This window comes from Aethina tumida, chromosome 4 (assembly GCF_024364675.1).
Source record: "Aethina tumida isolate Nest 87 chromosome 4, icAetTumi1.1, whole genome shotgun sequence".
Lineage (NCBI taxonomy): Eukaryota > Metazoa > Arthropoda > Insecta > Coleoptera > Nitidulidae > Aethina > Aethina tumida.
The window spans coordinates 743,532-758,549 of record NC_065438.1 but is presented as its reverse complement, the minus strand read 5'-3'; the positions used below and the strand labels follow the sequence as shown (position 1 = coordinate 758,549).

Here is a 15,018-nt window from a genome sequence, read left to right as displayed (position 1 = left end):
AAACTTCGTGACGTTTAATAATAAAGCTTCAAAAAACTTCACTTGTTTATTGGAATGACTGTGATAAAGCTAAAGGATTAAAATTATCACACTGTAAACTGTATAAATAAATATATTTATGTTTGGATTAGATTAGACCGGGATAGCGCGTACGCAGTCCCGACTACCAAAAATTGTGCGCCCGAGTTATCCACATTAGGGATAATCGCAGGTTTCAGCCCGATCGTAGTGCAATGAAAGGGCCTCGTCCTGGGGGAACCGCCTTGATGATCACGGTTGACCCCTACGCCAGGTAAGTATGCCATTTTGGCGACAACTTCAGCCTTATTTGCCCTTTTGTCACAGTAATACCAGTGAGATGTACTGGGTACTAACATTTCCTATTACATAAAATTTTCAAGTACAGTAAGAACTTGACTATTTTTGTGCATTTCAATAGTGGAAGAAATCAAATTTAAGAATATCCTACAATGATTTTTCCATCACACAATTAGTTTTATTATAACATTATAAGAGTAACTTAAATAATTTCTTTTTTAAAAAGCAGTACCATTGTGTTGAGAAGTGAACACAAGCGACAGACGCTTATAATTCACCGGTGTTCAAACGCTAGGTAGCGGTATACCGGCGTGACAAGTAGTACTCGGTACTCTGGTATCTCTTCAATATGCGAATAAATCTTTCGCCTTTTACTAAAGATTTCCGTGGAGAGGTACAACTCAAATGAGTCTATAACTATTTTTTGTTATGGACCTGACGTATGTTGGGTCCTAAAATTGTAATAAAAACATAAGTTTTATAGAATAGAATCTTTTTAACTACAGGAGGCAACTGTTGTGACTATAGTACCCTGGACTTTAGTACTTCATAAAAAAAGATGATTAAAAAATTTGTGTCACAACCAAACAAAATTTGTAAATAATAATATTTTTACGTAAATATTGATCTGGTTGATTGATTGATCAACTGGATGACCAGATTCACTACAGCTGTGTCATAAAAATTCAATATTAAGTGTCATCGAAATACATTCATAAATAATAAAACAAAGTCTTAATTAATTCCTATGGAACTAAAGAGCCATTTTTGAGACACAGTGTATATGTATTTAAACAAACTGGACATACACATATTGTAAAACTCCTTAATATATAGCCTCCTTTTTTCAGATAGTTAAACGTTTAATGAAAATTTATGCTTTATTTATAATTTTAGGACCCAGCTGACGCCAGGTCCATACAAAAAATTGTTACAGACTCATTTGAGTTGTACCTCTCCACGGAAATCTTTAGTAAAAGGCGAAAGATTTATTCGCATATTGAAGAGATACCAGAGTACCATTTAATTCTTGTCAGGGCGATTTACCACAACTTACCATTTGGACACCGGTGAAATATAAGTACTATCGCCATCTGGATATTCAAATCGTCTGGTCTCAGCATTCGAATTGTTACGATAATAGCATAGAAAGTCTTTACCTGAGTCCCATAAATCTTTTGTTATGGAAAATGGTAGTTCCTACATCTCACTGGTGTTGTTATAACAAAAGGGCTAACAACCCTGGAGTTGTCACCAAATTGGCATACTTACCTGGCGTAGAGGTTAACCGTGATCATCAAGGCGGTTCCCCCAGGACGAGGCCCTTTCATTGCACTACGATCGGGCTGAAACCTGCGATTATCCCTAATGTGGATAACTCGGGCGCACAATTTTTGGTAGTCGGGACTGCGTACGCGCTATCCCGGTCTAATCTAATCCAAACATAAATATATTTATACAGTTACAGTGTCACAACACTTTACTTACAACAGTCGTTCCAAATAATTAAGTGAAGTCTAAGAAAGTCTTCTAAATCTTATACAAAATTGTCGACTAGCTTTTATTAAACGTCACGATATGTGTTAATGTCTTTCATAACACATTCTTTTGATTATTATTTATTATTATTATTATTATTATTATTAAACTTTGAATGAACACTTCTCAATTAATCTTTAAATCATAATAGTATTTCATCTAAACTTAGAGCTTTTTTATGGTACTACATGTCGTTACTATAACTAAAGTTCTCCGGGAGTCTATGTATTTTGCACATAAAAGCCAATTTTCTGAAACATGTTATTTTTTCTAAACTAACATAACCACATTTAGGTACGGAACTCTAAGTAATGTCTATATGTGTATGTGATACAAGCCTGGTACGATTATACTTGGAAGTATAAACTTTTTTTAAATTTGAGAAGACAAATGTTGTTTATCAATACTAAATCTAACAGGATCAATTGGTTCAATAAATAAAAATTTTACAAATAATTTACAAACACATCAGTCAGTTTTAACTCATAATTGGGAAAGGGAGTGGGCCAAAATTATCCAGATTAGCAAATACAAAGTTGACATTTGTAGAAATACTTTTGTTTAATTAATATTTATGGGCCGTTCCCGGAGGTACTGCAATACCGGGTCAACCCGCGACAGAGGTGGAGCAAGCCCCTAACCCTCCATCAATTTCCAAAAATCAGTTTAATATACTGGCACCGCATGCGGTGCGTATCAGATATTAAGCTGATAAGAACAGATACTACACTTTGATCTTAGCCATAGGGCCGAGAAGCGATACCGACATTTTCTCTACCTCCCCTATTTCATCCCTATTTTGGGCACAACGGTGGTGAGAGGTACCGAATGAATAACAGCTACATCTAACCATGAAAGAATACTTTCTCAAAACAGGTTTAAGCTGGCAGCAACTTCTATGAATACGAAGGAAGAGCTAGTGGAACACGAACAGTACTGAGAAGTACTTTTATAATAGTCCAAGTACCTCAAGTAAAAGTGTCATTCATTACGTACATGACCTATCTCACAAACATTTTTTGTTTATAATGTCCAAATATGTTTTAATTTATTATACAAAATCAAATAAACAAATAATTTTAAATTGACTTCGTTTTACTGTGTTTATAATAATAAATTTATTGCAATGGAGCACATTTGTCGTATATGATTAATGACAATTTCTATTAGTAATTTTATTCCTAATGATAATAGCTGACATATCTTATTTCAATTTCAATTAGCGTTACGAACACCTGTTCTAAATATGTAGATAGGAAGTGCACCGACATGGCAACAATACCACACAATTAGTAAAATTATGAAACAGAATCGGGTTGACATTCACCTAGACGCCAGTGATTTTCAATAACTAGGTCGAATTTGATAATCAAATTCTTCGTACCTTTCGGTTTCATTGTACTTGTTGGTCTCGTGTCCACCACCAAAAATTAAGACATATAAAAGGATACTTCTTGTCATGTTTAGTCAGTTCAGTCCGAAATCTCAACAAACAAAAATGTTCTCCAAGGTAATTACAAAACAGCACGGTTTCATGGTAAACCTTCACAATCATTGTTTCTTTCAGGTATTGTGTTTGTCTGCCTTCGTCGCAATTGCCAGCGCTGGTCTTTTAGACTACCACACTCCAGCTCACGGCAGTGCTTACTCCACTGTCCACGTGTCTCAACCAGTTCTTGCCCACGCTGCTCCAGTTCTTCATGCCGCTCCCGTCTACGCTCATGCTGCCCCAGCTCACCACGACGTTGACTACTACGCCCACCCCAAATACGAATACAACTACGGAGTACAAGACCCCCACACCGGTGACCACAAGACCCAACACGAAGTACGTGATGGTGATGTAGTAAAGGGCTCCTACACCGTTGCTGAACCTGACGGCACCCTCCGCACTGTCCACTACACCGCCGACGACCACAACGGTTTCAACGCTGTCGTAGAGAAGACCGGACATGCCGTACACGCCGCCCCTGTGGTCAAGAAAATTGTTACTGCTCCCATTGTAGCTGCCCCAGCTCATTATTATCATCATTAATATACGTGCACGACATAAATTATTTATTTATTTTTTTAAATATAATATTAAAAATATTTGTATTATTGTTTCATTCCAATCACAAAATTTAGACTTAAATTAAATGAAGAACGTGGTAAAAATAATAATTTATTATCATAGAATAAATTAAAAAATAAACAGTTACATTAGTATAGTAAATGTTAAATATTACTTTAACATTTGTAAATTATTATATAATTAATATATAATTGCATCTTCAATAATAAAATAACTTAACATTTATATTTTTTAGCTTATATGATTAATAAATAATTATTTACTATAATGAGACTCTAAAAGTAAACAAGCATGTTTGTTTACAAAATTGGAATATTTATACTCTAAACAATATAATTAAAATAATATTTATATGTACATAGATATAAGAATGTATTTCATAAAAATATTTTTTAATTATCTGTAATTTTAATTAATTTCACTTTCATGCGAAATTTGTTCTAGGTCAAACATTCTTTAGAATATTTTTAATTTAAATATTCTTTACATAATTGTTTCAAACATGGTTAAGCAGGTCATAGTGTTTCTTCCCTACAACAAATTTAACTCTGCTTCATTTTATTATCACAATAAATTTATGATTTTTATATATTATTGTATATTTTTTTTATATTAGACCTCAGTTAACCTTATTACATCCGGAGTTAACTCTATAAGTGTGTGAAATTTCACAATTAAAATTAAATGTCTAATATTTCTTAATAGATAATTTACAGAATTAAATAAATGCAACCACTCAACATATTATTTTTATTTTAAATTAATAGAATTTACAGTCAGAGGTGATCACCAATTTCTTCACTCTTGAATGAAGACTAATACAGACTTTTAGAAACAGAGGTTATCAATATCCTGCTTTCTTTGTGTTATCTCATAATTTCTAATAAATTTTATAAAGTACCATTCGTTTATTATAATTATTAATTTATAATACAATATTCCATTTTTTTAATTTTTATTTTTAATTTATTTGTCGTTTTAACATATTTATAATAATTTATAATTATATGAAGACATATTTTTATGATTATTTGTATTGATAATAGAATTGACATTCACCTGCAACCTGCGAAATCAGATCTAGGTCAGTTTTAAGCATTCCTTACTAAATACTTTCAAATTACATATTGTTTACATAATTGGACGAGGAATAAATCTCCACCACTAACATTACAACAATATAAATAACTCACATATGATTTTTTCTTTAGTATATTCTCAACTATCAAACAACAATGTTCGCTAAGGTCTTCTGCATCTCTGCCGTTTTGGCTTTCGCCAACGCCGGACTTCTGGATTATCACCACGCTCCAGCTCAAAGCAGCGCCTACTCCACCGTACATGTATCTCAGCCAATTGCTCACGCTGCTCCTCTTCTTCATGCCGCCCCTGTACTCGCCCCAGCTCACCACGAAGTAGACTACTACGTAAGTTTATTAGGGTGTAATTAACGTATTAATTATTTGGCTCTTGGTGTCACAGGCTCACCCCAAATACGAATACAACTACGGAGTGCAAGACCCCCACACCGGCGACCACAAGACCCAACACGAAGTACGTGATGGTGATGTAGTGAAGGGCTCCTACACCGTAGCCGAACCCGATGGTACCCTCCGCACTGTCCACTACACCGCCGATGATCACCACGGCTTCAACGCTGTCGTAGAAAAGACAGGACACGCCGTGCATGCTGCTCCAGCCCATTATTATCATCATTAACGTACCTGACTGCCCAATTATATTTATTGATATGAATACTATGTATTACTTAAATAAAGTTTTTTATATGAATTTTAATTTTGTTTGTTTTAATTAAGTAATCACACTTTCACTTCGAAACTTTATAAAGTCTCTGAGGGTCACACTCACTAAAAAATTAACGATTACATTGGTAAATATATAAATTATCAAGATTACGATTAAAATATTTGAAATAATAAAAATATTACGAAAACATTACGTATGTTAATTGAAAATATATGCAACTTTTAATTATTTATTTTTATTATTTTTAAAGTTTATACTTTTCTGTTCTTTTGTTCTTATTCTTTTGTCTTCGAAATATTGTTATTGAATCGTATAAATTGTACCAAGGGCTTAGACTGGAATGGGAAGGGAACAACAGATTTATGAAGAACCATGAAGATATTATCAGGGTAATAAAATGAATATTTTTATTAGCATTCCCTTGAAATGTAGTTAAGTAATTGTTAAGTTTAACTCTCACAATAGCACCTGTGTTAAATGAACAATTATAAAAAAATGGCATTTGTAATAAAAATAATATAAGTCGGAGATTGAATTTTAATCAGTTGGTTGAGATTTGAAATTTGGATGTAATGAATGAAAGAATTGATAAATTAAACATTTTATTAAGGAAAAATATTTACAAAAGTAGAAAATAAATAAAACATAGAGCCCTAATGATGGTAGTAATGAGCTGGAGCAGCTACAATTGGGGCAGCAACGATTTTCTTAACAACTGGGTGTCCGGATTTTTCTACGACAGCATTGAAACCGTTGTGGTCATCAGCGGTGTAGTGGACAGTGCGGAGGGTGCCATCGGGTTCGGCTACGGTGTAGGAGCCCTTCACTACATCACCATCACGTACTTCGTGTTGGGTCTTGTGGTCGCCGGTGTGGGGGTCTTGTACTCCGTAGTTGTATTCGTATTTGGGGTGGGCGTAGTAGTCTACGTTGTGGTGAGCTGGAGCGGCGTGGGCGAGTACAGGGGCAGCATGAAGAAGGGGAGCAGCGTGAGCAAGAACTGGGGCGTGAGCAATTGGTTGAGATACATGTACAGTGGAGTAAGCGCTGCTTTGAGCTGGAGCGTGGTGGTAATCCAAAAGTCCAGCACTGGCGAATGCCACGAGGGCAGAAATGCTCAATACCTAAAATAAAACGTTTTTGAACCTTGAAAGTACACTTTATAAACTCTTATACCTTGGTGAACATGGTCGTGGTTTGAAAACTGAAACTGTACTGAAGATATATATTAAAAATTTGTATTTATATATTTGTTGTGTTAGTGGTGGAAGCTTTGGTAAATCAGTTATGTAAACAATATGAAAGTATTTAGTACAGAATGCCTAAAACTGACCTAGATCCTATTTAGTCTTATAAAGGTGAATGTCACCCAAAAGGTACTTGACACTTTAACTGTGTTTACGTAAACTGTCTGTCTATTAAATAATATATTTTAATTAATTGTATTAAAATATTCACTAGTTCAAACTGAACAATTGCAATACCTGAAGTTAAAATATATATTTCAAGGTCACATTTTAAACTTTAAGACAAATTTTTAAAAATTAAAAAAGTAATAAATATTTTATATTCAGTTAAATACAAAATGTTAGAACAAAATATTATTATTTTAGGGACATTTAATTATTTTAGAGCCCTGATGATCATATAAAATTGAAACATTTTGAGTATATTAAATAAAATAAAAGAGTAGAGAGAATTTGCTAACTTCAAATAATAAGTTTAGAAGAGTTAAAATGTTTAATATAACTTATCAATCATTGGAATGAAGACACATACTCATGGTACAATAAAAATTATTTACTTATTTTTAAATAATTTATCAGAAAAAATAACAAACATTTTGAGAATTAAAAAATTGTTTGCATTTTTCTCATTTCTCATTAGACAGCAATTTTATTTAGAGTAATAATTAAATTGTATTAATTATATATGATTCTTATTTTTAATTTTTTTTGTAAATGTATTTACATTTTTAAACTGCTTTTGATAAATCTAAATAATTTCTATAAAATGAGTCAAATATGTCTATACAAAGTGTCCCACAATATGTGGTATTAATTCAGTTCAATTCAATCAATAAAAAAATAACTATTTTATGAAGTTTTATTAAGAAAAAACAATTTACAAAAATAGAAAATAAATAAAACACATTTTGGGCCCTAATGATGGTAATAATGAGCTGGAGCAGCTACAATTGGGGCGGCGACGAGTTTCTTGACAACTGGGACAGGGTGTCCGGATTTTTCTACGACAGCGTTGAAACCGTTGTGGTCGTCGGCGGTGTAGTGGACAGTACGGAGGGTACCGTCAGGTTCAGCAACGGTGTAGGAGCCCTTTACTACATCACCATCACGTACTTCGTGTTGGGTCTTGTGGTCACCGGTGTGGGGGTCTTGCACTCCGTAGTTGTATTCGTATTTGGGGTGGGCGTAGTAGTCTACGTTGTGGTGAGCTGGGGCGGCATGGGCGTAGATTGGGGCGGCGTGGGCGAGTACTGGAGCAGCATGAGCGAGGACTGGAGCATGAGCCAAGGGTTGGGACACGTGGACGGTGGAGTAGGCGCTGCTTTGAGCTGGGGCGTGGTGGTAGTCCAAAAGACCAGCGCTGGCGAAAGCCACAACGGCGGAAAGGCTCAAAATCTAAATAAAACAAACATCGTTAATCAATTTCTAAGCAAATTTACCATCTAATTGTCACCTTAGCGAACATTATTGATTGATGAATGTGTCTACACTGAAAAAATAATCAAGTGATTAGTATTTATATCTCTGAAATTACAGTGGTGGAACTTCAGTCTCAGCTGATCGTGTATACAATGTGTTATTTGAAAGGAATGCCTAAAATTGACCTAGATTTGTTTTATAGAGGTGAATGTCAATTAATTCTGTGCTTTACACTTATCTTATCCGCAGAATTTCACAAGAATTTAAAAAACTAACATCGATACACTTAAAAGACATATTGGATCACTTTAATATGTTATTTTGACACATATCTATCAATTACCAAATGTTAATGTTGTGAAACAATTTATTTAACAATCAACAACCTGCATATTCATAAAAAATTTAATTTAAAAATATCAGAATGAACCACACCAATAAATATACTTTAATTGTAGATCAATATCTGTTGTGATAATTATTGATTAGTAATAACAGTTACAAATTAAAAGACGTAAAATATACATTTCATTTAACCTTCAGTAGTCGAAACTCGGAAATATTAACATTTTATTGCATTGACCAACAGAGATTTTGTATCACTGTAATTAAGTATTAAGTAATGTTTATTTCGTCTTAACAGTTCGTTATAAAATTAGTACCTCTTGTTATGCCTAAAGAATTGAACAAAAAAAAAAAACGTGATCACTGAAGGCTGTTGAAACTTGAATGATAAATGAAAACGTTTAATGAAAGATTGATGAAATTAATTAGTCCTCCAGAACAAATATGATGATTTTATCAGTTAATTTTTTTGTTCCTGTTAGAAGCAAGATGGTTAAAAATGTCTTCAAAAAATTACAAGGTTACTGTAATTAGAAGTTACTGAAAATCGTCTTGGAATTTTTTTTATTGTGCATCTACAGTAGGAAGTAATTGTTCTTTTGTATAATTTGAATAAAAATGGCAAGGTTGAAATAATCATTAAGAATTATCAAGAATACATTAATTTATATCATTAACTAGAATAAAATAAAGTTCCTAAGAATTCTGGCCATCAAAAACATGTATGTCATAATCTATTATTATTATTTTTATAATAAATATCATTTAAAAAGTAAAAATCACATGTTATTTGAATTTTTCACCCAAAAAAACTCTGTATATAAAGTTTTATATAGTTGACACGTTTCTATCAATAAAAAATGATAATAAATTAACAACTTTGACACCCTGTATTTCTTGTAATTGTCAAATAAATATTGTACTGGTAAGATGAGGCAAATCCATCTCTTTTCGTCTCGAGAACCTGTGGTAGAATTCTGTACAGACTTTAAGGGAAACTCTGTATATATGTACCTATATAAAACAAATTTAGATATTTATTTGTTAAAGAAATAAATAATTTATATTTTTTTATAATTTCAGCTTTTGTGGTATATTATTTATTATAAAAAAAATTGGTATCAAATCTTATTTAGAAATGTTGCTTTAAAACTATAAAAGGAGTGTTTAGTAATTTGACACATAAATAACTTAACAACTTTTACAAGCATTGAATAAAATAGTAACGCACAATCAGGATATTCGTGCACGTCTGTTTACAATCGTGTCTACTCTAACAAGATAACTTGTTCATGCACGGACAACATCTCAGTGAATGACCCACCGAAACCGTAAGTTACAGACGACCTTCACCTGATCGCCGCTATTATCCAACAAAACACTTTTTGTTTCCTTCTATGTATAAACAATCTAGGTCATTTTTAAAGAATGTACCGCCATACTTTCAAACTCGACTGTGGAGTGTTTATTATTATTTCGTCCTTCCACCACCACCCGAAATTATCTAATGGTATAAATGCCGAATTTTGGCAGTTTTTCGACAGTACAGTTTCGCAGCATCTTACAAAAATGTTCTCCAAGGTTCGTAGTGAATTATATAATTTTTCAGTGACAGTGAATCAGTTTGGTAGTGCATTATTTTGCCTCCAATTTATCGTATTCTCAGTGACTTCAATGCAAGATCAGAAATGAATCGTGCTGTGATTAATGTTTCGATACAGATTTTATAACAAAATGATTATTATATGTAATTTTCATTTTGTTATGGTTGTTTACTGTGTTGTACAATAAAATTATGCATTGTAACTTTAACTTTAATGCCTCTGTCCATAAATATTGGGAAAGTGTGTGTAATAATTTCTTTTTTATTAGATCTTGGCTGTTGCTACCTTCGTAGCCGTCGCTCAAGCTGGCCTTTTGGACTACCACGGAGCAGCTCATTCCACCGCCTACACTACCTCCCACATCTCTCACGCCCCAGTCGTAGCCCACGCTGCTCCCCTTGTACACGCTGCCCCTCTTGTACACGCTGCCCCAGTACTCGCCCACGCCGCCCCAGCCCACCACAACGTAGACTACTACGCCCACCCCAAATACGAATACAACTACGGAGTACAAGACCCCCACACCGGCGACCACAAGACCCAACACGAAGTACGTGATGGTGATGTAGTGAAGGGCTCCTACACCGTCGCCGAACCCGATGGCACCCTCCGCACCGTCCACTACACCGCTGATGACCACAACGGTTTCAACGCCGTCGTAGAGAAGACCGGACACGCCGCCCACGTCGCCCCAGTTGTCAAGAAGATCGTCGCCGCCCCAATTGTAGCTGCTCCAGCTCATTACTACCATCATTAGGGTCTCAACCGAAGCTCAATTATTTATCAATGCAATTGTATATATATTTTTTATAATAAAAGACTAGCTATACAAATTGAATTGTTTTAATGAAATCCAAACACAAATAATCATAATTATTAATTAACTAATTAAAGAAAATATAAATAAAATAAACTATAGAAATAGAAATTTTCTTCACAATCACAAAAAATCTTTATTATAGAATATTTGAGGAATTTAAATAACTAAAGTAATATTTTAGTGGAAGATTTTATGAAAGTAAAAAAACGTTAATGTTATACAAGAATGTACAATAAACTCAAAAGGTCTGAACAATAAAAGCTGAAGTACTCAAAATCATTTAATGTATTCCAAGACCACAAGAAGGAAAAGTCTAAAATAACCGAAGAAACTTATAGAAAAACTAATAGAAAACTGGTCGTTTATTTACACCGTTACAAACATCTCTTGAGCATCTGGTATGGCGGTCAAGTTCAAATTTCGATTTTACTTAATTTCATTCATTCAAGTGAATGAACAGCAAGAATTCTTTTGTGATCGCTGACAGATTAAATATTTGCAGTTGGTAAGGTACAACCGTCTAATTATTAATTAATTGACAAACATCCTCGATGGTATTGTTGTTGGGATCAGATTACCAAAAATTTCAACCTTCAATCATAACACAAATTGAATTAATCAAGAAGGACTGTTGCACAAGAATACAATAGAATCAAAATATCATTGCATCAAAACAAAGAATGTCCCCCGTAAATTAAATTCGGTTTTCTCTTATTTTTAATTCATCAGATCGTGTTATTGAACTGTGAAACGACCTTCATTTGATTGTATTATTCAATATTCTTGTATTGTTTCCTTTTATAAAAAATCTGGGTTAAGCATATTACGTTAAATTTTTATGTATATTTGGTTGTTACAATTTTGCCTTATGGCTTCCCACGGAGATAAAGTGTTATTATATAACTACAAATGTTTGTGGTACCAAATAGCATGTACTGGTACCTGAACCCGTTGTGAAATAATCTAGAAACTTTTTTAATGGGTTAAAACATCCTTACTTTCTACGACAGACATTATTGTTTAAACCTAAAAAAATTAATTGACTTCAATTGGTACCATGAAAAAAAGTTCGATTATTCATATTTGGGCAATACTACATTTAATGGGTTAAAACATCCTAAAACTCATTATACCTTCTAAGACACAGACATTATTGTTTAAGCCTTCGAAATTAATTGGTATCAATTAAATAATATTGGTACCACAATCTTGATGAAAAAACATTCGATTATTCAAATTTGGGCAATACTACATCCAAACCTCTTTAATTAAATAAATATTGCATTCGATTACACAAGCTAATATACCAAATAATTCAAGAAATTGATCTAATCTAAAAAACGATTGCCAATATTTTGGACACAGCAGGTAAAATCATAACAGGGTCAGATATTTACGCTTTCGTTGTTACACCTATTACGCATATGCAATTCACTCACAATCCATTCCGTTCACTGCTACAAAAAAAGCTCGGATATAAAAAGTTGGTTGGGTTTATGGGGATCAATTTGAATTCAGATTCGGACTAGTTCAGACCACATCAAAAATGTTTTCTAAGGTAAGACATATAGTGTGAAGTGAAGTTATCTGGCTCTCACGGAGTTTTGCCTTCCAGATTGTCGTATTGTCCGCCCTCGCCGCCATCGCCTTGGCCGGAGTCTTCGAGCTGCCCCAGGTTCAACATGGTGCCCACGAAGCTGTGGATTATTATGTAAGATTGACTTTTTATTATTATTTATAATTTTATTAAATTCATCCTGTTTACTTTCAGGCCCATCCCAAATATGAATTCGCCTACGGCGTTCAAGATGCCCACACCGGGGACCACAAATCCCAGCACGAAACCCGCGACGGCGACGTAGTCAAGGGCTCCTACTCCGTGGCCCAGCCTGATGGTACCCACCTGACCGTCCACTACACCGCCGACGACCACAACGGTTACAACGCAATCGTTGAAAGGAAAGGGGAACCAGTGCACCCCCAAGTGTACCACCAAGAAGCTCCTCTCTACCACCATTAAACTATCACTACTGTGATTAATTTTTTATTCAATTTTACTAGTCTGATTAAGTTATGTGAGAGTTTTTTCAATATATTTTTTAACGTTTGAACAACTGTTATTACTTACTTGCCCCCGTATTGTGAAATGAAATCGTTACGAATTGCTACTGAGTGGTGATTTTAAGAACCATTGTTAATGCAGCAAATGGTGCAGAAATACCCTAAAGGTACCACATTGTGCAAACGTTTTTACAACGCACAGCTTTGGAACGAATTCATTTATATATTGTATTTATTTAAAACTGCTGCGTTATATATTTATCTTGCCTATTAATTAATTACCCATTGTATTAATTAAATGGTTACAATTTAATTAATATTATTACGTTGTATAGGCTATAACTCGTTGCATAAATATTGTTTTTATAGCTATTAAAACAAATTTAACTCACTGAAAAATGTTCAGTATTTTATATAATTTAAATGGTAGTTTTATGGGTTTATTTAAAGCTTCTCCATTTACTGTTTTATTGTTTAGATAATAAATAAATAAAGAATTTTTATCATTTACTTTCATTTCTACTTGAAAAAAATAAAAATTTTATGTCCAATTATGTAGAAACTTTTTATTTCAACACTAAATAATACTTTCTGAAACTCAAAAACATAAAAATTTTTGTTACTGCTAACAATATTAAATTTTAGATATTTTTTATAGTTTTTTTTAGTTGAAATGTCGATGGTGGAAGAGTGAAATTAAATCTCGTTCAGTCTGCAACTCAGATTACATTATAATCCTTGTGAAAACTGTATCTTGACATTGACCTAAAACTTCTGCATACCACAGGCGAACATGTGCCATTAGAGAGAAAGCATAACTACATAAATGGAATTTGTTATATATTATACTAAATGCATCTAGATGTGTAATGCACGAGATTATTATAATAATAGACTACATTATATAACAGTTTTTAGAAAATAAATCATATTATAAATAACAAAATCAAAAAAAAGTTCCCTGCTGTACAGAAATATTTAAATCAATGATGACATTTTAAATAAATAATTTATGAGGATTAATTAACGTTTCTCTCATTAATTATAATTATTGGCCAAAATCCACATTTTTATTAATTATACTTAATATATAGATAATAGATAGATATATTCACACAATTGTGACTGATGGTTATGAAAAATTGATGTACAAACATATAATTTACGAGTGCAGATTCACATGGAGTGTCTTAATTTCTTAACACCTATGCATTTAAATTAGAAAAACGGCTCTAATGCAACGCTCCTTTTTTATTGATGAGAATGGCTTTGATGAAATTGGTAATGAGTATATAAAATGGTTGTTTGCGGTGGAATCTTCAGTATTTGTGTGAAACTTGAGTGAAAATGTTTAGACAGGTGCGTAAATCTGTCTCTACTGCAACTGAAAAATTATTGTCGTTGGTTTCAATTTGGGTTTTAGATATTTTTGTGTGCTCTTTTCACCATAACGTCGGTGTTGGCTGGTGGGTTATCCTACAACGGGGGTTATCACCAAAACACTTTCCATGGTGGTTACAACGATATTGGAGGACATGGACACGGACATGGTGGTGCTATTTCCACGTCTTCAATTACGACTCATCACATTCCCTCACAGAAATCGCATTATGGCGGAAACGGTGCCTCAGCCTATCAAAATTCATTTTTAGGACAAGGACATGAATATGGATATCAAGTGGGATACGGAAGAGGAGGAGGAGGAGGAGGAGGATATGGTCATCATGATGACGATCATTATCATCAGAATGTAAGCGTTTCTTTTATTAATATTAAATGTAGAATTAATCATATTTTTATTTTGATTACTTACCAAATTATTTT

At 33.4% G+C, this 15,018-nt stretch overlaps 5 protein-coding genes and 5 non-coding genes across 10 annotated transcripts; 5 read left to right on the top strand and 5 right to left on the bottom strand.

Annotated features, from left to right (window-relative positions):
• Nucleotides 1-136: 136 nt before the first annotated feature.
• LOC126265484 (U1 spliceosomal RNA) lies at nt 137-300 on the bottom strand. Its single transcript, XR_007547966.1, has one exon. It is a non-coding gene; the product is annotated as a U1 spliceosomal RNA (small nuclear RNA).
• Nucleotides 301-646: 346 nt separating this feature from the next.
• LOC126265474 (U5 spliceosomal RNA) lies at nt 647-768 on the top strand. The gene has a single exon (XR_007547956.1). It is a non-coding gene; the product is annotated as a U5 spliceosomal RNA (small nuclear RNA).
• A 445-nt stretch (nt 769-1,213) lies between these two features.
• On the bottom strand, nt 1,214-1,338 carry LOC126265472 (U5 spliceosomal RNA). The gene has a single exon (XR_007547954.1). It is a non-coding gene; the product is annotated as a U5 spliceosomal RNA (small nuclear RNA).
• Nucleotides 1,339-1,582: 244 nt separating this feature from the next.
• LOC126265454 (U1 spliceosomal RNA) lies at nt 1,583-1,746 on the top strand. Its single transcript, XR_007547937.1, has one exon. It is a non-coding gene; the product is annotated as a U1 spliceosomal RNA (small nuclear RNA).
• Nucleotides 1,747-2,426: 680 nt separating this feature from the next.
• Nucleotides 2,427-2,618, bottom strand: LOC126265457 (U2 spliceosomal RNA). Its single transcript, XR_007547940.1, has one exon. It is a non-coding gene; the product is annotated as a U2 spliceosomal RNA (small nuclear RNA).
• A 622-nt stretch (nt 2,619-3,240) lies between these two features.
• On the top strand, nt 3,241-3,948 carry LOC109603845 (cuticle protein 7-like). The gene is made up of 2 exons (XM_020020354.2): nt 3,241-3,367; nt 3,425-3,948. Exons 1-2 carry the CDS (start codon nt 3,317-3,319, stop codon nt 3,890-3,892), a joined length of 519 nt encoding a protein of 172 aa, XP_019875913.2. The 5' UTR covers nt 3,241-3,316; the 3' UTR covers nt 3,893-3,948.
• A 1,218-nt stretch (nt 3,949-5,166) lies between these two features.
• On the top strand, nt 5,167-5,716 carry LOC109603846 (cuticle protein 7-like). The gene is made up of 2 exons (XM_049966140.1): nt 5,167-5,358; nt 5,414-5,716. The coding sequence occupies exons 1-2, from the start codon at nt 5,167-5,169 to the stop codon at nt 5,648-5,650; spliced, it is 429 nt and encodes a 142-aa protein (XP_049822097.1). The 3' UTR covers nt 5,651-5,716.
• Nucleotides 5,717-6,299: 583 nt separating this feature from the next.
• LOC109603841 (cuticle protein 8-like) lies at nt 6,300-6,909 on the bottom strand. The gene is made up of 2 exons (XM_020020350.2): nt 6,875-6,909; nt 6,300-6,822 (listed from the first exon to the last, which is right to left on the bottom strand). The coding sequence occupies exons 1-2, from the start codon at nt 6,884-6,886 to the stop codon at nt 6,352-6,354; spliced, it is 483 nt and encodes a 160-aa protein (XP_019875909.1). The 5' UTR covers nt 6,887-6,909; the 3' UTR covers nt 6,300-6,351.
• Nucleotides 6,910-7,800: 891 nt separating this feature from the next.
• LOC109603840 (cuticle protein 7-like) lies at nt 7,801-8,496 on the bottom strand. The gene is made up of 2 exons (XM_020020349.2): nt 8,399-8,496; nt 7,801-8,340 (listed from the first exon to the last, which is right to left on the bottom strand). The coding sequence occupies exons 1-2, from the start codon at nt 8,408-8,410 to the stop codon at nt 7,861-7,863; spliced, it is 492 nt and encodes a 163-aa protein (XP_019875908.1). The 5' UTR covers nt 8,411-8,496; the 3' UTR covers nt 7,801-7,860.
• Nucleotides 8,497-10,257: 1,761 nt separating this feature from the next.
• On the top strand, nt 10,258-13,253 carry LOC109603839 (uncharacterized). The gene is made up of 5 exons (XM_020020348.2): nt 10,258-10,290; nt 10,582-11,068; nt 12,618-12,691; nt 12,749-12,844; nt 12,905-13,253. Exons 1-5 carry the CDS (start codon nt 10,279-10,281, stop codon nt 13,151-13,153), a joined length of 918 nt encoding a protein of 305 aa, XP_019875907.2. The 5' UTR covers nt 10,258-10,278; the 3' UTR covers nt 13,154-13,253.
• Nucleotides 13,254-15,018: the final 1,765 nt, after the last annotated feature.

Coding starts and splice junctions, on each gene's coding strand:
- LOC109603845 (XM_020020354.2), top strand. CDS start 3,317: ATGTTTAGTCAGTTCAGTCCGAAATCTCAACAAACAAAAATGTTCTCC. Junction 3,368..3,424: donor AAACAAAAATGTTCTCCAAG/GTAATTACAAAA, acceptor TGTTTCTTTCAG/GTATTGTGTTTGTCTGCCTT.
- LOC109603846 (XM_049966140.1), top strand. CDS start 5,167: ATGTTCGCTAAGGTCTTCTGCATCTCTGCCGTTTTGGCTTTCGCCAAC. Junction 5,359..5,413: donor ACCACGAAGTAGACTACTAC/GTAAGTTTATTA, acceptor TTGGTGTCACAG/GCTCACCCCAAATACGAATA.
- LOC109603839 (XM_020020348.2), top strand. Junction 11,069..12,617: donor AGCTCATTACTACCATCATT/AGGGTCTCAACC, acceptor GGATATAAAAAG/TTGGTTGGGTTTATGGGGAT. Junction 12,845..12,904: donor ACGAAGCTGTGGATTATTAT/GTAAGATTGACT, acceptor GTTTACTTTCAG/GCCCATCCCAAATATGAATT.